Source organism: Podarcis vaucheri (assembly GCF_965113315.1).
Source record: "Podarcis vaucheri genome assembly, chromosome: 1".
Classification (NCBI taxonomy): Eukaryota; Metazoa; Chordata; class Lepidosauria; order Squamata; family Lacertidae; genus Podarcis; species Podarcis vaucheri.
This window is the reverse complement of record NC_138759.1, coordinates 66717620-66743897: the sequence shown is the minus strand read 5'-3', so window position 1 is coordinate 66743897 and position 26278 is coordinate 66717620. Positions and strand designations below refer to the sequence as shown.

The window sequence follows — 26278 nt, the reverse complement described above, 5'->3', positions numbered from 1 at the left end:
GACAGCTTGTTTGTGGGTCATGACAGACTGCCCTGGAAGTGGATGCCGAAAAACCCTCATGCATTTGCAGCCCTTTGAATTCTGTCCAGACTCACCCAAGGCAGAGAGGAAGGTACCGACAAACAGAAGTGACAAGGTAGGTAAAGGAGAAATGTTTCATAGAAGCATAGAATTGTAGAGTTGGAAGGGACACCAAGGATCATGTAGTCCATTCAGAGTCAAGGATTGCAAGGTAGTTTTAAAGAGTGGCTGGAACTGGAGCATGAGCACTTGGCATTTAGTTGTTCAGAGGTGAGTGGCAAACACTAGAATTATGCATGCATCAGGAACGTATAAGGATATCTGCTCTACCACAATTAATCATGACCGAACAATTTTGCCAGGAGGCTGAACATTCCCAATGATACCTTAGAGAGTTTTTACTTGTAGTTCCCGACTCTGACCTCAGTCCGGTCTTAGTTAATAAAGTTTTAGCTATGCAACCACCAGTTTAAATTGGATTACACCTCACATCAATTTTCATCACATATAACCTCCATTATAATATAAAATGAAACATGGTATATTATTGGAGCAAACTGGGAAGCTTAACTGTACTTCTCAAAAATATCAGTTTTTTCAAATTTTGGTATTCCTTCCCCCTACCTCCACATATGAACTAAGTCTGTTTTGTGATGGTTCAACATGCTATATCAAGCTTCATATTAATAAAAATTGATGAGGTCACATAACGATCCTGGAGGGTCTTTGATTTGGCATGTCATCATATATAAATCTTATCTCTGATATGAATACATAGACATGTCTGTGCAATTACAAAGAAAACCAAACATGCCAAGCCTTGTAAAATCATTTTGTCATATTCCAATTATATTCCTTAGAATAAGCCTGAACTTACTAGGCAGTTCACTACACTTACATCAGATATATAAAATACTAAAGCCAAACAAAGCAAGTTCCTATGGACACCAAAATATTGCATGTAATTTTAGAGATTTCACCATACCATTATTCTGCACAAGGAAATAGCTAGCCTAGGGAGAAATATAATTCACAAAACACTAACAACCGTAAACTCTGTAGAATTGACCACTGGGCTTGTTTCTTACATGCTGCCTTCATAACGATTAGTTTATAGTGACAGTGAAGCTGATATAATCTCAAGTGCTTACTTTACTTATTACGCACATGGATAAGCAAGTCAACAGCTTGATTCAATTCCATGCTTTCACTAGAGGGATCTAAGTACAATTCATTCAACCTATATAAACGCTTCTATATTCAGATAAATTTATAAAGCTTTCTTGTATAAATGGAAAGGATACTTCTTGAAAACCTGTATAGTAAATTGTACACAAAACACAAAAGGTTGAGTGGGTCCATTTGTGGAGAGAATCAACAGAAAAGAGAGAGGTGTTCAACAATTTATGTTGACTCTCCTCCCAAAATACCTCCCCCAGCCATTCCCCACACCAGCAAAGTGACTGGAAGAATATTTTCAATGGCTAATCAACAGAGGATGAAAGAGTTATTAAGTGCTCTTCCACTCTGCTACTTAATATTATAAGCCTAAGGTGGGGCAAAACATTTTTTGGAATAAGTGCTAAATGGTGTAGTTAGCTTATCATTTTAACAGGAAATTTTTGTCAAGAAATACTTTCAGTTTACCATACACCATTATTTGAAGAAATTACTATGAAATAAAATTTACCTCCAGTTTTGGTATGTTCTGGTAACGCCAGGCTATTCTCATGGATTCCTGAGAATCTTGTTTGGACTTCACAGCTGTTGCTTCTTCTTCTATTTCATTTACAGCGGTATTCAGCAAAGGTGAGGGAAGTTCCTGAATGAAAAATAATAAATGTTTTAAATGAGCTGCTTTTATTAAAGAGATATTGTTAAAGAAGATTTAACAGCTCACAGCAAACATTAATGATGGTATTGGCAGCTCACTTCAAGGTACTAAAGGAACCAGTGGATGTACCATCAGAACCTTGGTCTATAATATTTGAGAAATTCCAGAGAATGAATAAGGTGTCACAGGAAGAGACACAGGTAAATCTTGCCCCAATTTTCACAAAAGAGGAGGAAGGAGAATCCAGGAGACTACAGACTAGTCAGTCTCACTTCAATACCAGAGGAGTCAGTTTGTAAGCATCCTGATAACAATGCAGTGATTAGTAAGAAACAGCATGGATTTGTCAAGAATAAATCCTACTAGCTAGACTAATCTGATCTCTCTTTTTTATTGGGTTACTTAGTAGACTATGGGAAGCCTGTCAATATAATTTCTAATGATTTCAGCAAGCCATTTGACAATGTCCCCTTTTCTATTCAGTTTGGAAAGTAATTAAATGTGGGCCACATAATAATACCATCATGTAGATTTACAGCTGGTTGGAACACTATACTCAAAGAGTGCTCATTAATAGTTTTTAATCAAACTGCAAGGAAATTTTGAGAGGACTACCTTCGGGTTGGACCAGGTGCTCTTCAATATTTTCATCAGCGACTTAGATAAAGGGGTGGAGAGAACCTTTATCAGATTTGAAAAACACACAAAAACAGGAAGGGTAGCTAATACTTCAGGACTGAAATTCAAGATCTTGATAGGAAACTAGGCTGGAATTCAGTTGAGACAAATGTAAAGCTGCATTCAGGCAAATATAAAATGCACAAGAATAAGATGGGAGATACTTGGATTGGCAGTAGTATCCATGAAAAGGGTCTGTCAAGCTGAACATGAATCAACAGAGTGCTATGGTTAAAAAAAATCCAAAAAAACAATTTTAGGCTGCATTAATTAGCCTATTATATATTTTAGAAATCAGTTTACCAGTTTGGTAGGTATTAGGCCAACTCTAAAAAAATTGAACCAAGTTTTGATTGATCAAGTAGTAGATTTTTGTCTATGTTTGGATACAATTGGACGCCATTTTCAATCAAGATGGCATTCTCAAGCAATACCAGGCACAAGGCTGCTAGTAGAACCATAGTAACCAAAATCACAGGAAGTAATAATTCCATTTGATTCTGATCTCATATGTGTCCAGTTTGGGGTGCTGCACCTTGAAGATATATTATAGACAGGGGTTGGCCAGGTTGGCCCCTGCCAAGGGCGCAGGCTTGGGGGGCCCCACAAAAATCATGCCTCTCCACTCTGAGGAGGAAGGCAGACGGACAGACAGAGACAGACAGACAAGAAGAAGAGGAGGAGGAGGAGGAGCAAAGTAGACCTGACCCAACCATGATGACTGCAAAGGAAGTCACTGGTGGAGCAGGAAAGGTAACAAAAAACAAACTTTTTTAGTTTCTGGTTCATGGTCTCTCTTGGCTTTGGAGGCACCAATACATCTCCTTGCCAAGAGCACAAGAGTTGGATGGCGCCGATACAACTCCTTGCCAAGGGTACAAAGAAGCCTAGGTACGCCTGTGATAAGAGACAAAATGAAATGGGTTCAGGGGAGGACAACAAAGCCTGTCAGAGGTATGGAAAACAAGTCTTCTGTGGAAAGGTTGAAATAACTGGATATTCTTTGAATGCAGAGAAGATGAGAGCAGACATGCTAGCATTCTACAAATGCCTCAAGAACTAACAACAAAGTTTTGTTCTCTGCTACCCCAGAGGGCAGGACTAGATCTATTCTGTTTAAGTTTTATTAAAGTAGGCTTCAGTTGAACATTAGGAAAAATGTTAAAATGTTAAGAGAAGTTTGACAAGGGAACCAATTACCTGGAAATGGGCTGTCCTCACTGGAGGTCTTCAAGCAGAGGCTAGAAAGTCATGTGTTGGGGGTGCTCTAGATATGGATTTTCTGCTTTGAGCAGGGACATGAACTAGCTGGCCCACAAAGCCCATTCCAATTCTAAAGCTATTTATCATTTATTTATAGTGACACTTAATTCCAGGGATGGTGAACTATGGGCACATGGGCTGGGGTTGGCCTCCCACAAGAATATTTTTTGCTCCTGCATTACATCAGAGACATTTGCAGTGGCAAAAGTAATCCAAACCACATGTAAGTCGCATGCCTTCTTCCCTGATTCTGAGAGAATGACAAAGGCAAGCATAGGACAGGAGCTAGATTACATTATGGAATGAACTGAAAAAAAGTTTAAAGGATCCTTTCCTAAAAACCCAGAAGCTTACCTTCTGGGTATAGTAAGGACAGAATTCCTCCCAAAACAAGTGAGTCTATTGATGTATGCGACCACAGCTGTGCAGATTTTACTTGCACAAAAGTGGAGAACAGATGCGGGTCCAACAAAAGAGGAGTGGCATCATAAAATGCTGGAATACTCAGAACTGGCGGGTATGATTAACAGAATAAGAAACAGATAAAAAAACTTAATGAGGACTGGATGTTATATATAGAATATGTGAAAAATTATTATAATAAGACAATCTAGCAGGATGAGCATAATTCAGCAGCATAAGTTATAACATGCGATAAAGAGGAGAGAGGAAAATTTAGAAGAACAAGAAGATGTGGATAGGTTGGAAATATAGTGGTGCCTCACAAGACGAAATTAATCTGTTCTGCGAGTCTCTTCGTCTTGCGGTTTTTTCGTCTTGCGAAGCACGACTATTAGCGGCTTAGCAGCTATTAACGGCTTAGCGGCTTTAAGAAAAAGGAAACAAACTCGCAAGAACTCGCAAGACGTTTCGTCTTGCGAAGCAAACCCATAGGGAAATTCGTCTTGCGGAACAACTCAAAAAACGGAAAACTCTTTCGTCTAGCGAGTTTTTCGTCTTGCGAGGCATTCGTACTGCGGGGCACCACTGTAGAGGAAACCAGGGAAGGAGTGGAAGGGAAATACATGAAAAGAAGTCCCCCCCCCTTTACACACACACACACACTGAATGCAACAGTTGTTGTACTAATGTTGATACACCAGTGAAGAACTGTAATAGAAAAGCAAATAAAAGCAACAACAACAACAACAATAATAAGATTACATTATGGAGGCTGCAAGGCAGCAAATGTGGGTTTTTTCTTGACTTACTCCTGAAGCTTTACTCCTTAAGCTTTTCTCAGAAATGAGTATTGGCACAAGGCAGCAAAGGTTTAGGATCAGAGTTTTCCTTATCCTAGATGAGCTACCTTCCCAGGTTCACGAGCCCCTCATTTCCCTCTACAGCATATGACCACTGGACCCACTATTTGTCTTGTGCGCTCAATCCACCAGAGCCTGTCATCACATGCATGGTAGTCCCAGCAGTTCAAAGCCAATTACCGTATTAGGGGAAAGTGCTAAAAGCAGAGAAATGCCATACAATAAGAATCTGCCCGGAATAAACCATTAGGATCAACAAATGCATTTATTTGTTTGGATTTTCTCCTTTTACTTTTATTTCAAGCATGCCAAGGCATCAAAATTAAGGAACCCATTCATTCACAAACGACAAGACAATTGAATCCTGATCTAAAACTGAAAAATTGCCAATGATCCCATTTACCTGCTATCCTTTGACTCAAGTCAAACTCACCCTCAGACATATACAAACCTGTTACACAAAATGGGTTTATCATGCAAAAGGGACATGGGTGGTGTTGCAAAACACATCTCAATACAATATTCGAGTATGTAATAACTTACGCAGAGTTCTCTAATGTAGACATTTTACAGCTGAATGTACACACATTCTTATGTTGTGGAGCCATATAAATAAACATTTTAAATATTACGGTATCTTAATGCCTGTTGAATGTTATAATTTTATAATCTTGGGGAAGGTAGATCAATCTATCGATTTTGGTTTTTCTAAGTTCCTCATTTTTTTCAATGTGTTCTCTTTCCACATCACTTTGAGTTTCTTAAATCCCCACACAAAATAATATACATTTACGTACACATTTCTCCTACTATCACATTTTTGTACATCATTTTGCCTAATATAATTAAAAACATTTTTGCCAACAGTTCCCCCCATACACATATTTGCACATTGTTTTCACTAATATTTTTGAGAAGTGTGAATTACAAAGGATAACTGTGTTTCAGTTCACATACTGAAATAAATTTAAAATAAGTCTGAAGTAAGTTTGCATTTCTCTCTGATTCCTATCCTGGGGGAATTTAAAAAAGATAAAAGATGCATACGTGTTTTATAAATAAATACTAACACGTCAGAAAGGTTAGTACAAATGTAGCAATAAATGATTTGTGGTGGTGACTGTAACATTTGCATTTGCTTTTTAGACCAGTGACTGCAGTGGAAATGCAGATACCAACTTGACAGGACTGATTTATTTATTTATTTATTTTTGGCCTAGTTACATAGGCATTCTACCAATTGGGAGCTAACTTGCTAATCAGCTGAAAAGATTGCAAGGATATTGCAGCTGACCAAGTGTTGTAGTAATAGACATCTCAGTCTGTTATGTGCATGAGATAATGTGTTGAATGTTTTTTGAATACTAGGGCCTACCTAATGGATCTGGCATCCTATTTCTATGGCATGAGTTGCCAGAGTGCAATTAGCATGCTAGAGTGTACCTTTGCAAGACACCCAATCTCAATTTTGATGCAGTGACCCAGAAGCAGAGGGGGATCACGACTCAGAATACCAAACATAGGCTAAATGAGAGCTGGTGTGGAGCAACAGCTAAGAAACTGAGCTGCAAATAAGAAAGTTCCTAGTTCAAATCTAGCCTCTGCCACTTAGTCCCGCATCTGCAATACAGGGAGAATATTGATCTAGCTTAAAGAAATACTAAGGATTATAACAAAATAAATCTGAAATGCTTTGAATGCTCTGAAGTGGCATATCATGTTTAAAACAATCATTATTTTTAAAAAGTTTACTCCCTGAATATATATGTTAGTCAGAATAGTAGTAAGACACTCCGTTAATATTCCAATAGTCTGGCTTAAAGATACTTTATTAAGTGTTGTGTCTCTATAAATCAAATTGACTTAATTGTCAAGGAACAGTGTACACTCCTTGCTTACCTTTGTTGAGATTTTTGATCATTAGGACAACAGTGGGTAAGCAAATTATGTCCCCTTCTTGCTATCCACTGCCATCTGTTAGACAAATCTAAAAGAACTTCTTTCTGCTACATCAACTACTGACATTCCTCCCCCTGTAGCCTGTACAGCAGCCTTCCCCAACCTGGTGCCCTCCAAACGTTTCAGACTCCAACTTCCTTTTTTTAAAATAAAATATTTATTAAAGTTTCAGAAAGAGGAATTACATAAAAACAAAAAATACAAAGGTAAAAGACAAAAATAAAAATACAAGAAAAATACAGAATAAAAAAGTAAGTACACTTACAGAAAAAAGGAAAAACATAAAAATAAAAAAAATCAATCTTTCCATATCTTACATTCATATCCTTGTTTCCCTGACCTCCTCATACCTCCCTTTTTGTGTTCCAATTCAATTAATTAATTCAACAATTTCTTTCCCTCCTTATTATCCTGATCTTTAATCTTAATATATTGTAACATTAAATTTTTACCTATTTAGAAATCCAATTTTCCATATTCTTTTATATCATTACAGCTAGAAACCACTTAACTTCAATCAAACATCATTCTAACATTCATTAATTTTGCAATATTTCTGTAAATAATCTTTAAATTTCTTCCAATCTTCTTCCACCGACTCTTCTCCCTGGTCTCAGATTCTACCAGTCATTTCCGCCAATTCCATGTAGTCCAACACTTTCATCTGCCATTCTTCCAAAGTGGGTAGATCTTGTGTCTTCCAATACTTTGCGATGAGTATTCTTGCTGCTGTTGTAGCATACATAAAGAAAATTCTGTCCTTCTTTAACACCGATTGGCCGACTATGCCCAGCAGACTCCAACGTCCAATAACCCAAACCAGAACTACCTCTCTAAGGGCAGCTGAGTGATCCAATTTCCTTCTTTCTACAGTAAAGTTACCAGATTTTTTCCAATGAATCCAGGGAGACTTTTCCACCCCCTACTAAATAGATGGATTTTGTCAGGGGACTGATTTGTAAATCCGGGGACTGTCCCCGGGAAACAGGGATGTCTGGTAACCTTATTCTACAGTAAGACAAACTATAGGAATTCAAAAGTCAATTTATAAAAATAAAGTTAAATTGTTTTCTTACCAGGTTCTATTATAAGCCTACAGAATAATCACCCAACAATAGTTCACATTAAGCAAGTTAGTTTTTTTAAAAAACAGAAATTGGTATTGTAGGTTGCCATCCTAGAAGTTTCTTCCCTCGTTTCAAACTGAATTTGTAATTATCTGTAAGAGTCTTGGAACAGATCCAAGGTTTAAATATAGAATTCATGATTCCCACTCTTCAAGCAGACTTGAGTACAATAAGAATTATAATCAAGAGGCATGAGATGTGCTCAAGGAAGTGATTCTACTGAAGTTCACTCACCATTTATCTCATTAGAACAAATCGTAACATTGTTACTAAGATAAGTTACAGAAGTTGAGCTAGAGTTCTTCCTAATTAAGGGACAGGAGATTCAACAAAAGACAAATGGCAGTGTGAGAAGTAGATGTGGGTAAAAATGCTTTGAATAGTATGATCGAGTGCCTGCCCAAAAGCAGATCAACCCTCTTCCTGGGCTGCCATTTGCAGACCCGCAGTTAATATAATTAAAGGGCTGTATCCAACACAGTTGTCCCATTCACACAAGGTCTTCCACTTGCACAATGGAACTTCCCCTCCCCCTTCTCCACTGTGTGCTTCCCCATCTGTTTTGGGTTTCCCCAAACCCTCTGGAGTGGACTTGAAGGGGTGTGGGGAGAAAAGAGGGAAGGGTTCTATTGCACAAGTTCTATTGCACAAGTGGAAGTCTTTGCACAAATGGGATGATTTTGTTGGCTACAGCCCATTTTGTTCGGATTGATTTTTCATCATCATATTTACAGAAAACAAACACAGGTGATTACCGGTACATTTTTTATGTTGTCTTTTCCATGGTCTCAGAAATGTATCTAATATCATGAAGGCTAAAATGTAGCTAGATATATATTTAGTGAACAGCTAATAACCAATAAATAATTAAATATCATTATAAGGCCTTTTAAATGTGTTTGCGGCAGTGGGGTTACTGATTTGCTGCCAGTCAGTATAGACAACAACCTAGATGCACCAATATTCTGACTTAGCATAAGGAAGCTTCCTGTGTCCTTGGCAGATATATATTTGCACCCAAGACTCAAGCTATGTGCAGAGAATCCAATACTGACTTTTAAGTAAAATTTGCCTCACAAAAATTACCCTTCCATGAGAAGAAAATGCATTGAGAAGCGGGGGAGGGGGGGTAACAGAGTTGTGCTCACTAGCTTTGCCCTCTGCCTTGTCATTCTTATTACCCTCAGCTCATGGAGGTGACTGTGTGTAGTGGGGAGCCTTCTCATGTAACTGTGGTGGCTCCATGAACATATTTTGCCTCTGTTTTTTTTTGGTCTCTGTTGCCCCCCTTGTTTTCTTTACATGGAATGGTAACATCTGAAAAGGACCAGTGACTTTATTTATCATATTTATCCATCAAATTTCTACCTAAAATCTTCATAGCGATACAGACAAATATAAATGCTATATTAGCGCTACCCAACAGTAGGAAAAAACGTTTTTAAAGACCCATTTTGTAAGCTCTTGGGTGAATAAAAAATGATTCTCTACATTCAGATTCCTACATTACACTAGCCTGACAAACTTCCCTGGGCAATTAACTCCAAAGCCATGACGACACCACAGAGAAGACCCCACTTTGAGTCCCCCAAAGTTTTATTGCATGCACTGACATGACCCAGAGCAAAGAAAGTCTTTGAAAAATGTTTGCTGGTCTTTGCTGACCAGAAAAATGAATTACTAGAAGGCAAGATGGTTTTAGAATAGGGAAATAATAAGGAAAGAAGATGCTTTTTAAACCAATCTTTGGGGTAATTTATGGGAAGCTTTTTCTGAGAGGAAACTCCATTAGCACAGTGAAACTTACTTCTGAATAAACAAGTATAAAACAGAATGATAGAATGACACTAATCTGGAAGTAAAAATAGAATTGATTTTTTTAATCTCATCATCTATAAGCAAAGTTGTTTTTATTATTTGGTTAAGCTAATTGTAATATAACTCATTGTTTCAAATATTAAAATAAGCTACTTAAATTTTTTTAAGGCAAATGTTATGTAAATGTTTTTGCAGCTATAATCCAATTTAAATTACTTTCCCAGGTGTTGTATTCAATAAAACTGCCGTCCGTTTTCTCTGTAACACCTGCAACACTTTAATTGACATAAAGATAACGGTATGCTATATACAAAAACAATTCAGTGCAGCCATAGGCCATTGTTCTGGAAGAGATTATCATTAGTATAAATCCCATGTAAGCAGTCACTTAACTCACTAAGCTTCTCATTGTTTTATATTCTGCCTCTTACAATGAGGGGCACACCTGCTGCTGCAATGACTGCCTCACACTGTAGCAGAGGTGACCAAATGTCCTAGGCTGCACATTAAAATCTTGTGGCTGAGAGCCAGAAGAAACACTTTAATGTGGTCTCTCCTTAAACAGCGTTCTCCCCCTTGTTTTTACCAGTAGCACTTTTTAAGAATTCCCAAATGTTTTTCTTGTTACAACACGGAAACAATGCAGATCATTATTTGATCTGTGCTGCAGACATATGAGAAAGCAAGTATGCGGTTGCCTCACAGGGTGATGTTTGAGGAACATACAATTGAGGTATGTCCATTAAATGACTTCCTCCAAATATTTTGCAAATACTTAAGACACCCCCAATCCCAAATCGTGTGTGTAATAGAGGTCTGTCAGAGTCTATAAATGCAAATTAATGCAGTCAACAATGTATGACTATAGCATCCCAGTGTCACTAGCCTGATGATGGTGAAGGAGCAGAGAAAGAAAATGTCAATTACAGTCCTCATCAGAAATAAACTGTCGATGCTAATAAGTAAATATGCCTAATTTGAAACAAAATTGTGAAGTTGCAATTAAAAACATGTAATCTGTACACATTAAAAATAGCTCCTCTAAGATATATGTCAGTTTAGCATAGTGGCTATGGAGTATCAGATCAGAAACGGACAGATTCATATTTAAAACTTCACTCAGCTATGTAGCTCACTGGTGCACTTGGGCCAATCCCCCTACTTCAAAATGGGGTCCTGGAGGAGACAATGTATATATACCACCCTGAGCAACCTGTAGGAAGTGTGGGGCTTCAGTGTAATAAATAAATGACTACTCACAGTCCCTTGAATTTTGAAAGGATTTAAAAACAACAACAAACAAATAAACCTAAATCTCTACATTGGGAAGGTAAAATGTTTGGACAAAATTTACAAAATGTTTCCCTCTTGTATCCGGAAAATTAACAAGTAACTTTAAGAGACTCTTTAAAGTATCTAATAGCTATTTAATGATAGGTAAATCTATTAAATTAGGTTGTTGTTATAAAAATGATACATGGTGCCCCCCCCCAAGGATCCTCAGAGCTCAAGAGAGCCGTGATTCTCCCTCCTCCTCACTTACAACTGCATGTGTACAGACGTAAGCATGCTCTATCAGCGGTTCTCAACCTGTGGGTCCCCTAGATGTTGTTGGACTACAACTCCCATCATCCCTGAGCTCTGGCCTTGCTAGCTAGGGGTGATGGGAGTTGTAGTTCAACAACATCTGGGGACCCACAGGTTGAGAAAGGCTGTGACAGTCCAGAGGACTTGATGCCTCCCTCCTCTTCACTCCCAGGTTCATGTAAAGGTAAAGGTAAAGGTACCCCTGCCCGTACGGGCCAGTCTTGACAGACTCTGGGGTTGTGCGCCCATCTCACTCAAGAGGCCGGGGGCCAGCGCTGTCCGGAGACACTTCCGGGTCACGTGGCCAGCGTGACATCGCTGCTCTGGCGAGCCAGAGCCGCACACGGAAACGCCGTTTACCTTCCCGCTAGTAAGCGGTACCTATTTATCTACTTGCACCCGAGGGTGCTTTCGAACTGCTAGGTTGGCAGGCGCTGGGACCGAACAACGGGAGCGCACCCCGCCGTGGGGATTCGAACCGCCGACCTTTCGATCGGCAAGCCCTAGGCGCTCAGGCTTTTGCCCACAGCGCCACCCGCGTCCCAGGTTCATGTACACAGAAACAAATAATGCACTGGAATAGTGTAGGGGACAGGACGCCAGTACGTATTTTTCAAAACCACTGCAGTGTAAGCATGTCAGGGCTACTGGATGGGAGGCGTGGGGAAATCTGTTCTCCATACCAGCCCATCATATACCTGCAACCTGGCTCATCCCATGTGAGAGAAGGGAGAAACAGATTGTAACCTGCATGCAGGCACTGCACCTGCACCAGAAAGACCATCCCATTTGATTTTAATACTTTAAAAACCCTGATTTCCTCACATTAACTGGTTTTATGGGAGATATGTAAACAAAAGGAACAGGGGAAAGGGGCGGGAGAGATAGTTTAATGTAGTTAAAATGATATGTGCTTTCACAGCTTCCCTTCACAGGAATGGTTTCTTCTCCAGTACAACTAAATATCTTGCTTTTCTACATCAGAATGCATCTTCCTCATATCTGTTAGGAATTTCTGTTCCTTATGTCAACTGCTACATTGTTCTGCCTACTTTGGCAGATGCACTAAACAAAATCAGGTTCTAATAGTTTGACCTCTCTCTCTTCTTCTGTTCTCTAGGGCATAATAAAACCCAAGCCACAGTCCTACAACAGTTAATGAAGCTTAACCTTACACCCTCTTAATTACCAATGCATTACACTAACTACAGGCATCATACTTCTCTCTAAGCTATTTTACAATGCTGGAGAAGTACTACTGTGCTATTATTTAGCGACATAATTCATGCTGTATGTGAAATCCCTCTTAAATGAACTTCTTTGATCCTTTCATTTTTTTAAAAAGATGAATTTTAAATATTATCTATTATGTTCTAATAATCATTTGCAGTTTTGTTGAAGCTATGATTAAGAACACATTAAAAAGTGTATGAGTCTAAATTGATTCCTGTTTGAAGTGATATTTACATAGTAATTTTTCAAAGATACATAAATAAGTGTTGTTCCTTAAACGTAGGACATTGGAAAAAAGGCAATTAGGAAAGGAACTACTTCAAAGTATATTATGTATAGTAACAACAATTATTTTTTTAAAAAAATAGGAATATATTTTCCTGGACAAAGTCAAGCCCTATTTTTAATTAATATAAACAAGTGATTGTATAGTTAATTTCTTCAAATGAGACTTGGTCCTATGCTTTTTTATTTATTTAAACCAACTGAAGCCAACAGAATCTAAATTCAAATCTTTGTATTAACTACAAAAATTCTAACAGCTAAATGATAAATGAGGAACAGTAGCTGGGTTCTGAACATGAAGATATCATTTTTTATTATTTCATTTCATTTCACTTTATGTTGCATACCAGATTTCTATATTGCTACACACAAGGTGGTTTACAAGCTGAAGAAACAACAAAATATGCAGCAAAGATCACACATTTTATAACAATCTGATCCAATACGAAAAGCATAATAAAAAAGTGACTTCTAACTGACTTTGAGTAAGTGGTCTAAGTCAAATCTATTATTTTCTATGTTTAAACTACTAAAATTTTTAGTATATAATAAAATATATATGAAAGGACAATCCCGTTATTCTACTCTTTCACTATTCTCCTAGATAGATCAGGAGAATCTCAATGACACAGTATGAGTAAAATAGAATAAAGAGCATTAGCACAATAAGAACACCACGCAGGGATTTATTCAGTGAAAAACCAAACACACCCATGTATGGATAATTTTTTAAATAAAGGCTCTATATTCACAAATGTTCATTTTCAAAATGATGTTGGATATTTAAAGCACATATACATTTAGCACAAATGTAAATGTCCCTCTGAAATTTAAACCACTTGGGGGAAACGGTTTGACATTAAGGAATAGAAAGCTGAAGACAGATGGCATACTTTTGCATGCACATAAAATATCAGAAAGTGAGTTAAGGTTACCATCATATATACTCACAGCAAACTCAGGTGTTTGCCTAATACTCAGATTTTAACCTATTCATTCACTGTAGTCTAACTTTTATGGCATCCAAAATCCCTGTAACTCGAGATGGCCTCATTCTTCTTTACAAAGGTGGCTGGTCATGGACACTGCTTCTACAATGTCCATCTTTGTCAGAATATTAAAGAACTTCTTTGAAAATGCGCATTGTACAGCACTATCCAGATTTAAAATGTGCTAAGCTACAATAACCAAATTTTGAATAATGTGGGGATGATTTACTCTCTAGTGCTAGAAGGGTTGCACAAAGTGATCTGAACTATATACAGTGGTACCTCAGGTTACATACGCTTCAGGTTACATACACTTCAGGTTACACACTCTGCTAACCGAGAAATAGTGCTTCAGGTTAAGAACTTTGCTTCAGGATAAGAACAGAAATCAGGCTCCGGTGGCGTGGCGGCAGCAGGAGGCCCCATTAGCTAAAGTGGTGCTTCAGGTTAAGAACAGTTTCAGGTTAAGTTTGGACCTCCGGAACGAATTAAGTACTTAACCCGAGGTACCACTATATAGGCTCCGTAGCTCTTTTTTTCGGGGGGGGGGGGAGGCAAGAAGAAAATGTTCATTTTAGTTGATAATATAAGTTTGATTGGTAATAACAGAACTTGCTTCATTCCTTGCATGCTTTCAAAATGTTACATAACTGAATCTGATAAACTCTGGCTACCATAAAAGGTAGACTACAGTGGATGAATAGGAAAACCCTGAGCATTAGTTAAACACACATAAGTCGAGTCTGTCTGCTCTTCCAGAAAATGCTTACCAAATTAGGGTTGCTATACATCTGGATTTTTCCAAACATATTCCTGGAATACTGCAGTCGGCAGCAGTGTCCGTGTGGAAATTGGAAAAATCCAGACGCATCGCAGCCCACGTTGGCAGTGCCGTTTTTGCATAAAAATAGCATTTATTTCTTTTTGCATTTTTTTGCCCCAAAAAGCTTAACAACTTTTCTGTCTGGATTTTCACTGTTTGAAATATGGCAACTCTATAAATGCTTTAAGTTTTAAAAATGAGGACCCATGCAGAGGTAATGCTTCTGAGGATTAGAGGAATTGGGAATAGGATGCAGGGCCACACTTTCTTTCCCTCCTCTTTCACACACCAATTCTCACTACCTTCAACTAGCTGCTTTGTCTGTCTGCTGTTAAAACTAAGGATATTATCAAGCTTCCATTTGGAAGCATTATTGGTAGCATCTCCAGAATGTAAAACAACAATACCTTAAACAATTCTTCCTTACAATTATATCAATTGTAAGTAAATGCTTTCCATAGCTTGCAGAAAACTAGAGGTGGAAATAACAATCACAACATTATCAAATTCAGAAAACTAAAACAAAACAAAACACTATTTTGCTTCAGTCACCTTAAATCCTTAATTATACAAGCATTCTAGTTAAAATAATAATAATTAAAGACTGTTAGCATGATTTTAAACCACTATGATAGTCATTCAGCACAGAGGTTTAACAGATTATAATATTTCTGAAAGAGTATTTTAAATAGTGTGGGGAAAACCAATGGTAGCTAATACAACAGCATTCAAAATAATAAAGGCCCACACTGGTTAAGAGTTATAAAAATGGACCACATTGAGTCTGTACTGTACTGTACTGGTTTCCTGTACTCCCCCTCAGCTGCTCTTCCATGCACAAGGGGACTGAAAGCTTTAATTTTTAAATAAACTAGGCTTTACAATTACATTCATAGTTGGGAAACTCTTGTGTCTTTCAATGGTGGTTGGTTCAAACAAATGAGGATTAGAACCACTGTTTGATCCTGGATTGTTTACATTAAACATTGTTAGAATAAATAATAGTTTTCCAAGTTTCGATGTAACCGGAAATGGTGGTTAGTTCAGAGTTTCACTGCTTTCAGTCTCCTTCACACATGCACTAAGTAGAAGAGGGTACTGTTTATTTGTGCAGTTTGTTCACAAAACACTAAAGCATAGCTTGTTATATCTGAACTGGGCCAAAGTTTGATCTAGGCAAATGAAAGAAAGGAAAATAAAACCATGGATTTGAAGGAGCTGAAAAAAGGAGAAGGCGACTTAAAATGGATTTTGATGAATAAGCTAAAATGAACGAAAAATATCTCTTCCATGGCCACTAAGACCTGGTGACTAATGTCTGGGACCAGGAGTCAGATTCATTTTCACAGGATGACAGAGATGAGGACTCTAAAACTGAAGGCAAAGGACATGCAGGACCAGCCCCAGAAGTGCTGCTATCAGATGAACCTGTGGAGCCAGTGCCCACCCCCAAGAATGTGGTATTACTTGTCAAGGAGGGGATCACTTTCCTGAGTCCTCCCTCCAAGTCTACTCAAAAGAGGTCCTTCTGAATTCACGGGGGGGGGGTTACTCCTAGGTAAGTGGAATAATGATTGCAGTCTTAGGGAAATTCTTGGCTGGAGATGCATTCTCACTGGAAGACAGGCTAGGCTGATAGCATTTGGCTACGAACACTAAATGAGCTTCATGGCTGAGCAGAGGTTAAAGGGTAAAGGACCCCTGACAGTTAAGTCCAGTCACGAACGACTCTGGGGTTATGGTGCTCATCTCACTTTACTGGCTGAGGGAGCCGACGTTTGTGTGCAGACAGTTTCCAGGTCATGTGGCCAGTATGACTAAGCCGCTTCTGGTGAAACCAGAGCAGCGCACAGAAACACCGTTTGCCTTCCCATCCGAGCGGTACCCATTTATCTACTAGCACTTTGACGTGCTTTTGATTTGTTAGGTTGGCAGGAGCTGGGACCAAGTAACGGGAGCTCACCCCGTCGCGGGGATTCGAACCACTGACCTTCCGATTGGCAAGACCTAGGCTCAGTGGTTTAGACCACAGCGCCACTGGCATCCTTCTGAGCAGAGGTTAAACGGACCCAAAAACCAATGAAACCAATAACACTGAAGCACACTGCTAACCTTCACTTGTTAGAATGAAAATGAGTCCCACTTACAACTCATCACATGTATCTTCCTAAGCACACTTTCTGGATTCTACAAAATACTGAAGAATAATTCTGCATGACACTGTAATCAGGTCACATAAAGATTTGGTTTAGTTTTTACTTTATAATTTATTATGTTCTAGTATGCAGCAGTACAGCTGTCTGTTAGAAAGATGAAGTGACTGAAGAGAAATGTTTTAAATATCCTGTTTAAAACCCCCTGTATATTGTTCTATAGGATTTTTACAGGGGTGTAATTTTTCAACAATGTTACATCTTAATGCTGACTTCCTGAAGAAGCTTTGACTACAATAGGCATGAATGTGTTTTCAAAGGATGATGGATAAATTGCTGGGTGGTAATATAATATATCTTAGGCAGCTGATGGGGCTTTTTTATGTTCTACGTGTCTTTTAGTTACACAGTTTTAACATAATTATGGTCTATAAAACCATCTCTTCCCTCTCCTAGAACCAGCAATATTTGTCTTGGTTATAGGATCAAGAAACTCCCAATCACATATCATAAAATTAAAACAGGTCAATTCAAAAATTTCTACAGTGAATCATATGTATAAATTGTCTTAGCTTGTTGTTAGTCACCCATATACTGGATTAGTTGCAAACTGATGATATGCTGTTAAGGAGCAATGGTTTATTGGGATGGAGTGACAGTAAGTAACATTGGAACATTTCCAAACCTACTGTCTAATAAAACCCAGATTATTGAGATAAGGGTAGATCAAACCAAAAGCCCATCTCATTCTTTTCTTATAGTCGGAAGCCAGGTGCCTATGGGAAGTCCATATGCAGGTTATGAGCACAACACAACTCTCCTGACTCTGTTTCCCAGCAACTTGTATTTGGAGACTTAAAACCTCTGATACCACCAGCTTGACCACAGCCATGGAAAAAGTTATCTTCTGTGAAAGATCATAGCATAACAGATGAAATCAACCCTTAATGTGCTCAATGAATGTCTGATACACATGTCACTGTAAACAGAAATTCCAGTAAACCTTTCCCTCTTTTGTTCATGTTTAAGAGTATTAATTCAAGAAAAAAGCCTAATGAGGATACAAAAGTGAAGGTGAATTTACATTTCATAACAGATATTCAACAAAACATTTCCCTCTCAACAGGGCAACCCACAATTAGGCAGAGAGATGTAGGAGCCTCAGGCTATAGATGTGAGGGTGGAAGGAATGGGAATGAGAATGAAGTGTTGTAGGTCAGAGCTGTGTCTGCTATGAAGTCTGCCATACACTCCATACGTTAGTCTGCTGTCCTTAGGTGTAGTAGAGCACAGTGACCCATTATCAGCGTTTAAGTATGATTCAGCTGCCAGTCTGATCATCTTCTGTATGTTGAATCTACTGTCCTCCCAGTTGAACGACGTGGCCCAGGGAGAGAGGGAAATGGTGTAAACAAGAACGGTTTGGATTCTTAGATCACGGACTGCAGTTTCTTGAAGATGGACTTCTGGCAAGCGATGGGCTGCACCTCACAATGGTTGGGAGGAATGTTTTTGCCAAAAATCTCAGAAACCTCATCAGGAGGGCTTTAAACTGACTAATGTGGGGGAGGGAGACAGTGCTCCTGAAGGTAGGAGTCTATCAATTGATGAAGATGATCATCCAAATGCCATAGACCAAATGGAGCAAACAGCACGCAGACCTAGTGGTGGGAGGAAAAAATCTTTAAATAAGAGACACGGGGGAATGATTAATGGACTTCAATGTCTGTACACTAATGCACAAAGCATGGGAAATAAACAAGATGAGCTTGAGCTCTTGGTACAGTAAACCAAATATGACATAATAGGCATCACTGAAACCTGGTGGGATAAGTCCCACGATTGGAATGTAATAATGGAGGGATACAATCTATTTCACAGAAACAGACCAGACAAGAAAGGAGGAAGAGTGGCGTTATATGTCAGGGATGTGTATACCTGTGAAGAGATCCAAGATTTAGAACCTCAAAGCCAAAGTGAGAGCATTTGGGTCAAAATTAAGGGAGAGAAGAATAACAGAGACCTCATTGTGGGAGTTTACTATAGATCCCCAAGCCAAACGGAGGACATAGATGATGCCTTCCTGGAACAGATGGCCAAGCATGCAAAAGGAAGGGAGATAGTAGTAATGGGGGACTTCAATTACCCGGATATTTGTTGGATGTCAAACTCAGCCAAGAGCATAAGGTCAAACAGATTCCTCACTGGCCTTGCAGACAACTTCATTGTCCAGAAAGTGGGAGAAGCAACAAGAGGAACAGCCATTTTAGATCTGGTCCTAACCAATGTTGATGACCTGGTTAGTGGGGGAGAAGTGGAAGGATCATTAGGCGCGAGTGATCATGCTCTTCTGAAGTTTACTATACAGCGGAAAGGAGCAGCCAAGCATACTAGTACTCAATTTCTTGACTTTAAGAAAGCTGACTTCATAAAACTTAGGGAAGTGCTGGGTGAGATCTCATGGACAGTAATACTAAAAGGAAAGGGAGTTCATGATGGCTGGGAGTTTGTTAAGAGGGAGATAGTAAAAGCACAACGTCAGGCAATACCAATGAGACGGAAACATGGAAGGTGCCTAAAGAAGCCAGGGTGGCTATCTAAAGAACTTTTAACTGAGTTAAGATTAAAAAGGATGTGTACAAAAAATGGAAAAGGGGGGAAACCACCAAAGAGGAATTCAAACAAATAGCCAGCACATGTAGACACAAAGTCAGAAAAGCTAAAGCACAGAATGAACTCAGGCTTGCTAGAGAGGTTAAAAGCAACAAAAAAGGCTTTTATGGGTATGTCCGTAGCAAAAGGAAGAACAAAGAAACAGTGGGGTCACTCAGAGGAGAAGATGGTGACATGCAAACAGGGGACACAGAAAGGGCTGAATGCCTTCTTTGCCTCAGTCTTCTCCGATAAAGAAAACAATGCCCGACCTGAAGAATTTGGAGCAAAAGATTCAGCAGAGGAAACACAGCCCAGAATAACTAAGGAGATAGTACAAGAATACTTGGCTAGTTTAGATGTATTCAAGTCTCCAGGGCCAGATGAACTGCATCCAAGAGTATTAAAAGAACTGGCAGATGTGATCTCAGAACCACTGGCAGTCATCTTTGAGCATTCCTGGAGAACAGGCGAAGTTCCGGCAGACTGGAGGAGGGCAAATGTTGTCCCTATTTTCAAAAAGGGGAAAAGAGAGGACCCAAATAATTATTGCCCAGTCAGTCTGACATCAATACCAGGGAAGATTCTGGAGCAGATCATTAAGCAAACAGTCTGTGAGCACCTAGAAAGGAATGCTGTGATCACCAATAGTCAGCATGGATTTCTGAAAAATAAGTCATGTCAGACTAACCTGATCTCGTTTTTTGACAGAATTACAAGCCTGGTAGATGAAGGGAACGCAGTGGATGTAGCCTACCTTGATTTCAGCAAGGCATTCGACAAGGTGCCCCATGATATTCTTGTAAAGAAGCTGGTAAAATGCGGTCTTGACTATGCTACCACTCAGTGGATTTGTAACTGGCTGACTGACCGAACCCAAAGGGTGCTCATCAATGGTTCCTCTTCATGCTGGAGGAGAGTGACTAGTGGGGTGTCACAGGGTTCTGTCTTGGGCCCGGTCTTATTCAACATCTTTATCAACGACTTGGATGATGGACTCAAGGGCATCCTGATCAAATTTGCAGATGACACCAAACTGGGAGGGGTGGCTAACACCCCAGAGGACAGGATCACACTTCAAAACGACCTTGACAGATTAGAGAACTGGGCCAAAACAAACAAGATGAAGTTTAACAGGGAGAAATGTAAAGTATTGCACTTGGGCAAAAAAAATGAGAGGCACAAATACAAGATGGGTGACACCTGGCTTGAGAGCAGTACATGTGAAAAGGATCTAGGAGTCTTGGTTGACCACAAACTTGACATGAGCCAACAGTGTGACGTGGCAGCTAAAAAAGCCAATGCAATTCTGGGCTGCATCAATAGGAGTATAGCATCTAGAAGTAATAGTGCCACTGTATTCTGCTCTGGTCAGACCTCACCTGGAGTACTGTGTCCAGTTCTAGGCACCACAGTTCAAGAAGGACACTGACAAACTGGAACGTGTCCAGAGGAGGGCAACCAAAATGGTCAAAGGCCTGGAAACGATGCCTTATGAGGAACGGCTAAGGGAGCTGGGCATGTCTAGCCTGGAGAAGAGGAGGTTAAGGGGTGATATGATAGCCATGTTCAAATATATAAAAGGATGTCATATAGAGGAGGGAGAAAGGTTGTTTTCTGCTGCTCCAGAGAAGTGGACACGGAGCAATGGATCCAAACTACAAGAAAGAAGATTCCACCTAAACATTAGGAAGAACTTCCTGACAGTAAGAGCTGTTTGACAGTGGAATTTGCTGCCAAGGAGTGTGGTGGAGTCTCCTACTTTGGAGGTCTTTAAGCAGAGGCTTGACAACCATATGTCAGGAGTGCTCTGATGGTGTTTTCTGCTTGGCAGGGGGTTGGACTCGATGGCCCTTGTGGTCTATTCCAACTCTATGATTCTATGATTCTACTAGGGCACCATCTTATCCTTTACCTCAAACAACGAAAGATCACAGCTGGGACCTGCCTCTCAGACTTTCTGGATGCGGCGCTGGGGTTGTTAGATCCAGACCTTCCCCTATTTTTCTCCTAGCTGCTAGTCTCAATCTCCATTGAGGTAAAGCTTCCCAGCTCTGATCCTCTATATTCTCTTCTTTCTCATTTTTCCACTTTCTCTTCCTCTTTGTTCCCTTTTTCGAAGCCTTCACCTCTTGCTTCCTTACTCAGTCTCCTCCAGCCTTTTCTCTGCTTTGCTAATCTATCTACTGACTCATTATTCTATGGCCTCTTTGAGACTTGTGTCCACTGCACAGCTAGCTGCCACGTTATCTTTTAGCCAGAAGTACTCCCCAGTGAGAGCTGGACCATCAAGAAGGCTGATCGCCGAAGAATTTATGCTTTTGAATTATGGTGCTGGAGGAGACTCTTGAGAGTCCCATGGACTGCAAGAAGATCAAACGCATCCATTCTTAAGGAAATTAGCCCTGAGTGCTCACTGGAAGGACAGATCGTGAAGCTGAGGCTCCAATACTTTGGCCACCTCATGAGAAGAGAAGACTCCCTGGAAAAGACCCTGATGCTGGGAAAGATTGAGGACACAAGAAGAAGGGGACGACAGAGGATGAGATGGTTGGACAGTGTTCTCGAAGCTACAAACATGAATCTGATCAAACTGTGGGAGACAGTGGAAGACAGAAGTGCCTGGCGTGCTCTGGTGCATGGGGTCACGAAGAGTTGGACACGACTAAACGACTAAACAACAACAACAATACTCCCCAGTGTTGTCTGTGCTGCTGCCCCTACCTCTTTAAGGTAGGTTGTGGGGCCAACAGAAATCAATGAATATCCAAATCCTAAGGCTCAGGTGATAAAGGCCAGGAAGAACAACGAGTACAAAAGCTACTTTTCATAGTTTGCTACATAATACTATTATTTTTAAAAGACGTTTAAAATAAGTATTATTGTGGAGTATTGATATAATGTGTTGATATTAAGTGTATTTGATATTTTCAACTTCTGGTAACTGAAGTTTTTATATAATAATAATAATAATAATAATAATAATAATAATAATAATAATTTATTATTTATTATTTATACCCCGCCCATCTGGCTGGGCCTCCCCAGCCACTCTGGGTGGCTTCCATAAAAACCAAAAATACAATAAAATATCACACGTTAAAAACTTCCCTGAACAGGGCTGCCTTAAGATGTCTCCTGAATGTCAGGTAGTTGTTTATCGCTTTGACATCTGCTGGAAGGGCGTTCCACAGGGTGGGCGCCGCTACCGAGAAGGCCCTCTGCCTGGTTCCCTGTAGCTTTGCTTCTCGCAATGAGGGAACCGCCAGAAGGCCCTCGGCGCTGGACCTCAGCGTCCGGGCAGACTGATGGGGGTGGAGACGCTCCTTCAGGTATACTGGACCAAGGCCGTTTAGGGCTTTAAAGGTCAGCACCAACACTTTGAATTGTGCTCGGAAACGTACTGGGAGCCAATGCAGGTCTTTCAAGACCGGTGTTATATGGTCTCGGCGGCCGCTCCCAGTCACCAGTCTATCTGCCGCATTCTGGATTAGTTGTAGTTTCCGAGTCACCTTCAAAGGTAGCCCCACGTAGAGTGCATTGCAGTAGTCCAAGCGGGAGATAACCAGAGCATGCACCACTCTGGCGAGACAGTCCGCAGGCAGATAGGGTCTCAGCCTACGTACCAGATGGAGCTGGTAAACAGCTGCCCTGGACACAGATTTGACCTGTGCCTCCATGGACAGCTGTGAGTCCAAAATGACTCCCAGGCTGCGCACCTGGTCCTTCAGGGGCACAGTTACCCCATTCAGGACCAGGGAATCCTCCACACCTGCCCGCCTCCTGTCCCCCCAAAACAGTACTTCTGTCTTGTCAGGATTCAACCTCAATCTGTTAGCCGCCATCCATCCTCCAACCACCTCCAGACACTCACACAGGACCTTCACCGCCTTCACTGGTTCTGATTTAAAAGAGAGGTAGAGCTGGGTATCATCCGCATACTGATGAACACCCAGCCCAAACCTCCTGATGATCTCTCCCAGCGGCCGCATGTAGATGTTGAAAAGCATGGGGGAGAGGACAGAACCCTGAGGCACCCCACAAGTGAGAGCCCAGGGGTCTGAACACTCATCCCCCACCACCACTTTCTGAACACGGCCCAGGAGGAAGGAGCGGAACCACTGTATAACAGTGCCCCCAGCTCCCAGCCCCTCAAGATGGTCCAGAAGGATGCTATGGTCGATGGTATCAAACGCCGCTGAGAGATCCAGCAGAACTAGGAAACAGCTCTCACCTTTGTCCCTAGCCCGCCGGAGATCATCAACCAGTGCGACCAAGGCAGTTTCAGTCCCATGATGAGGCCTGAATCCCGACTGGAAGGGATCCAAATGGTATTTATATATGGTTAGTTTCAGTTATTTCTAAAGCTAGGCCCCACAAATCAACACAACAATATAAAATGGCAAACTAATTCATAACACTGGTGCACACTACTCTGTGTGTGCCACCAACCCATGCTTCATAAAAAATGGCATTCAGGCTCCTGTTTGGTCAATCTCATTGGTACCTAGTATGAGAAGTACAAGCACTTCAAACTCAAGATGTGATGTCATTTTACTTCTTTTCTTTGCCCCATTTTCCCAACACAATCTCCACCCCTAGTTTCTCTGAATCACTATAATTACTGAATTTAATCAAGGTACAGGTAACGTATTAAGGAAGATTTTAGGTAATTAATAACGCTATACTCTCCTGACCCATACACTACTTTTTACATGGAGGGAGTAGGCAAGGCATGGTTGGTTATGGTAACACACAAGTCCTTTACTAACAGAGTTCTCATACAGGGCATGGGAATGTCTGTCGGCTTTAGGATTGCTTTTAGCACCATCTAGCTTAGAAGATATTAAGCAATAATTACATGGATGTTGTTGTTTTTTACCTTTACTATATCAGCAGGCTCCTCTTTATCTGAAGCAACAAATAAATGATGTCCACAGACTATTCCCTCTGAAAGGAAATGCTTGAACAACAGATTGGAATAAATACCGTATACATCTTCCTCTGTGAAAAAACAAAGCACACACATTATTAGCATGACAAGCCACATTTGGTGGTGTGGAAGAAACATAGATATGGCAAAAGAGCCCACAACTATGCACTGTCAGTGCCTCTACCATTGGGCTTATACTGCTCCATATGTATTCACAGGTCTGCAGGGGCCCCAAAAGATAGCCCAAGCAGATGGATAGATCCAATCTTAGAGAATCATGTGTTATAAGCCTTTCTTTTAGGCCAGTCTAGAAAAGGCACATCTCTGAAAATACGAGAGACTTGACAGCAGCAGCTCCACCACCACCACATTGTGCATAACCATTAGCAGGATGCCATTTTCACAACTTCCATTGCTATTAAAGAAGCTCTTTAGAACATTATTAGAGATATGTAATTACTGTTTAACCAGTTGTGGCTTTTAGTGGTTAAGAAGGAATGTTACTCCTGCTGCAATCTTCATTGGCTTCAGAAATTTCCAGAATTTGCTATGTTATTACAAAGAAAAATATTTGATTTGTTTATTTCTGTAGAGAAATAAATGTGAAATCTTAGCCATCATAACAGTACTGAGCTCTTATCAGGATCCTTAAGCATTCTGTTGAATAAACTATACATATATCCATATATCTGTGAATCATAGGATCTGCTATAAATATAATAGGGGAAAACCTAAATAAAAATAGTCTGCTGTGTTGCTTCAAGGAGTATGGGATCATGTAAAAGCCTTCCTAAACTAGTCAAAGGTGACACCATGTACTCTTGCTGTCATGCTGAAAGCTGACCTATAATCACCTTTAGACCTCAGCATTCTAAATTCTGAAGTAGTGGCTTCCCTAAACATTGTCATTTGTATCAATTCAGATTGTTAGAAATTTCTTTATCTACAAAGAGAAAGAATCCTTCTGCATCTTTAAAGGTGCATGGGGACTTCAACTTAAGAATTCAACTGTAAGAGATATTAAATATTAAAATCTGACATAAGGGGATCTGAACCAACATTTATATTTTGGTGCTTTGCTTAGGGTTCAGACATGTAGGCTGCAGGCAACTTTAGGCTACTTTAGAAGTAAGAGAAATGGATTAGATACCAGCTGTGACCTGAAGTACCACCATAGTAATGGATGTTCCACTTTAGCCAAATTTTACCAGTACAACAAAACTTTTGGATGTGGTAATAAATTAAATGGATTTTAGAACTGAAGGCCTGATTTTACTGAAATTATTACAATGATATTTGATGATTACTCACATGCCTTAATTTTGTTTTTGTTTAGAGTTCTTACTTCTAGACTGCAGTAAGGATTTTAAACTTTCTCTTTAAAAAAGACGAACCTATCTTAATTTTTCAAAATGCAGAGTATATTGCTGGCATCATGTAGCCACAAAAAATAAGTCAAATGTTTAGTTTAATTAAGGAACTAGTATAGTACAATCCTGTGGATGTCTATTTAGAACAGGGGCAGAGAACCTCAGACACACCACGCCACGCCCCCCAAGGGCCGGAGCATGAAGCTCCGCCACTGGCTCAGGTAACACCCCTCCCCAGGCTAGCCTTTTCTGGCCCTGCTCAATTATTTTTCCTGTTTCCTGAATGATGAT

At 40.0% G+C, this 26278-nt stretch overlaps 1 protein-coding gene and 1 long non-coding RNA gene across 5 annotated transcripts in view; both read right to left on the bottom strand.

The window, feature by feature from the left end:
- LOC309527648 overlaps positions 1 to 26278 on the bottom strand; it is a 384549-nt gene that overhangs the window by 311900 nt on the left and 46371 nt on the right. The gene's annotated exons all lie outside the window — the stretch shown is intronic.
- Positions 1 to 26278, bottom strand: part of ELP4 (elongator acetyltransferase complex subunit 4) — a 161359-nt gene that overhangs the window by 114602 nt on the left and 20479 nt on the right. For all 4 annotated transcript variants that reach the window (XM_082209493.1, XM_082209494.1, XM_082209495.1 and 1 more), the window contains exons 3-4: positions 24567 to 24688; positions 1712 to 1843 (exon numbers count right to left, since the gene is read on the bottom strand). In XM_082209493.1, coding sequence (XP_082065619.1) covers positions 1712 to 1843; positions 24567 to 24688 — 254 coding nt within the window. The remainder of the gene's footprint in view (positions 1 to 1711; positions 1844 to 24566; positions 24689 to 26278) is intronic.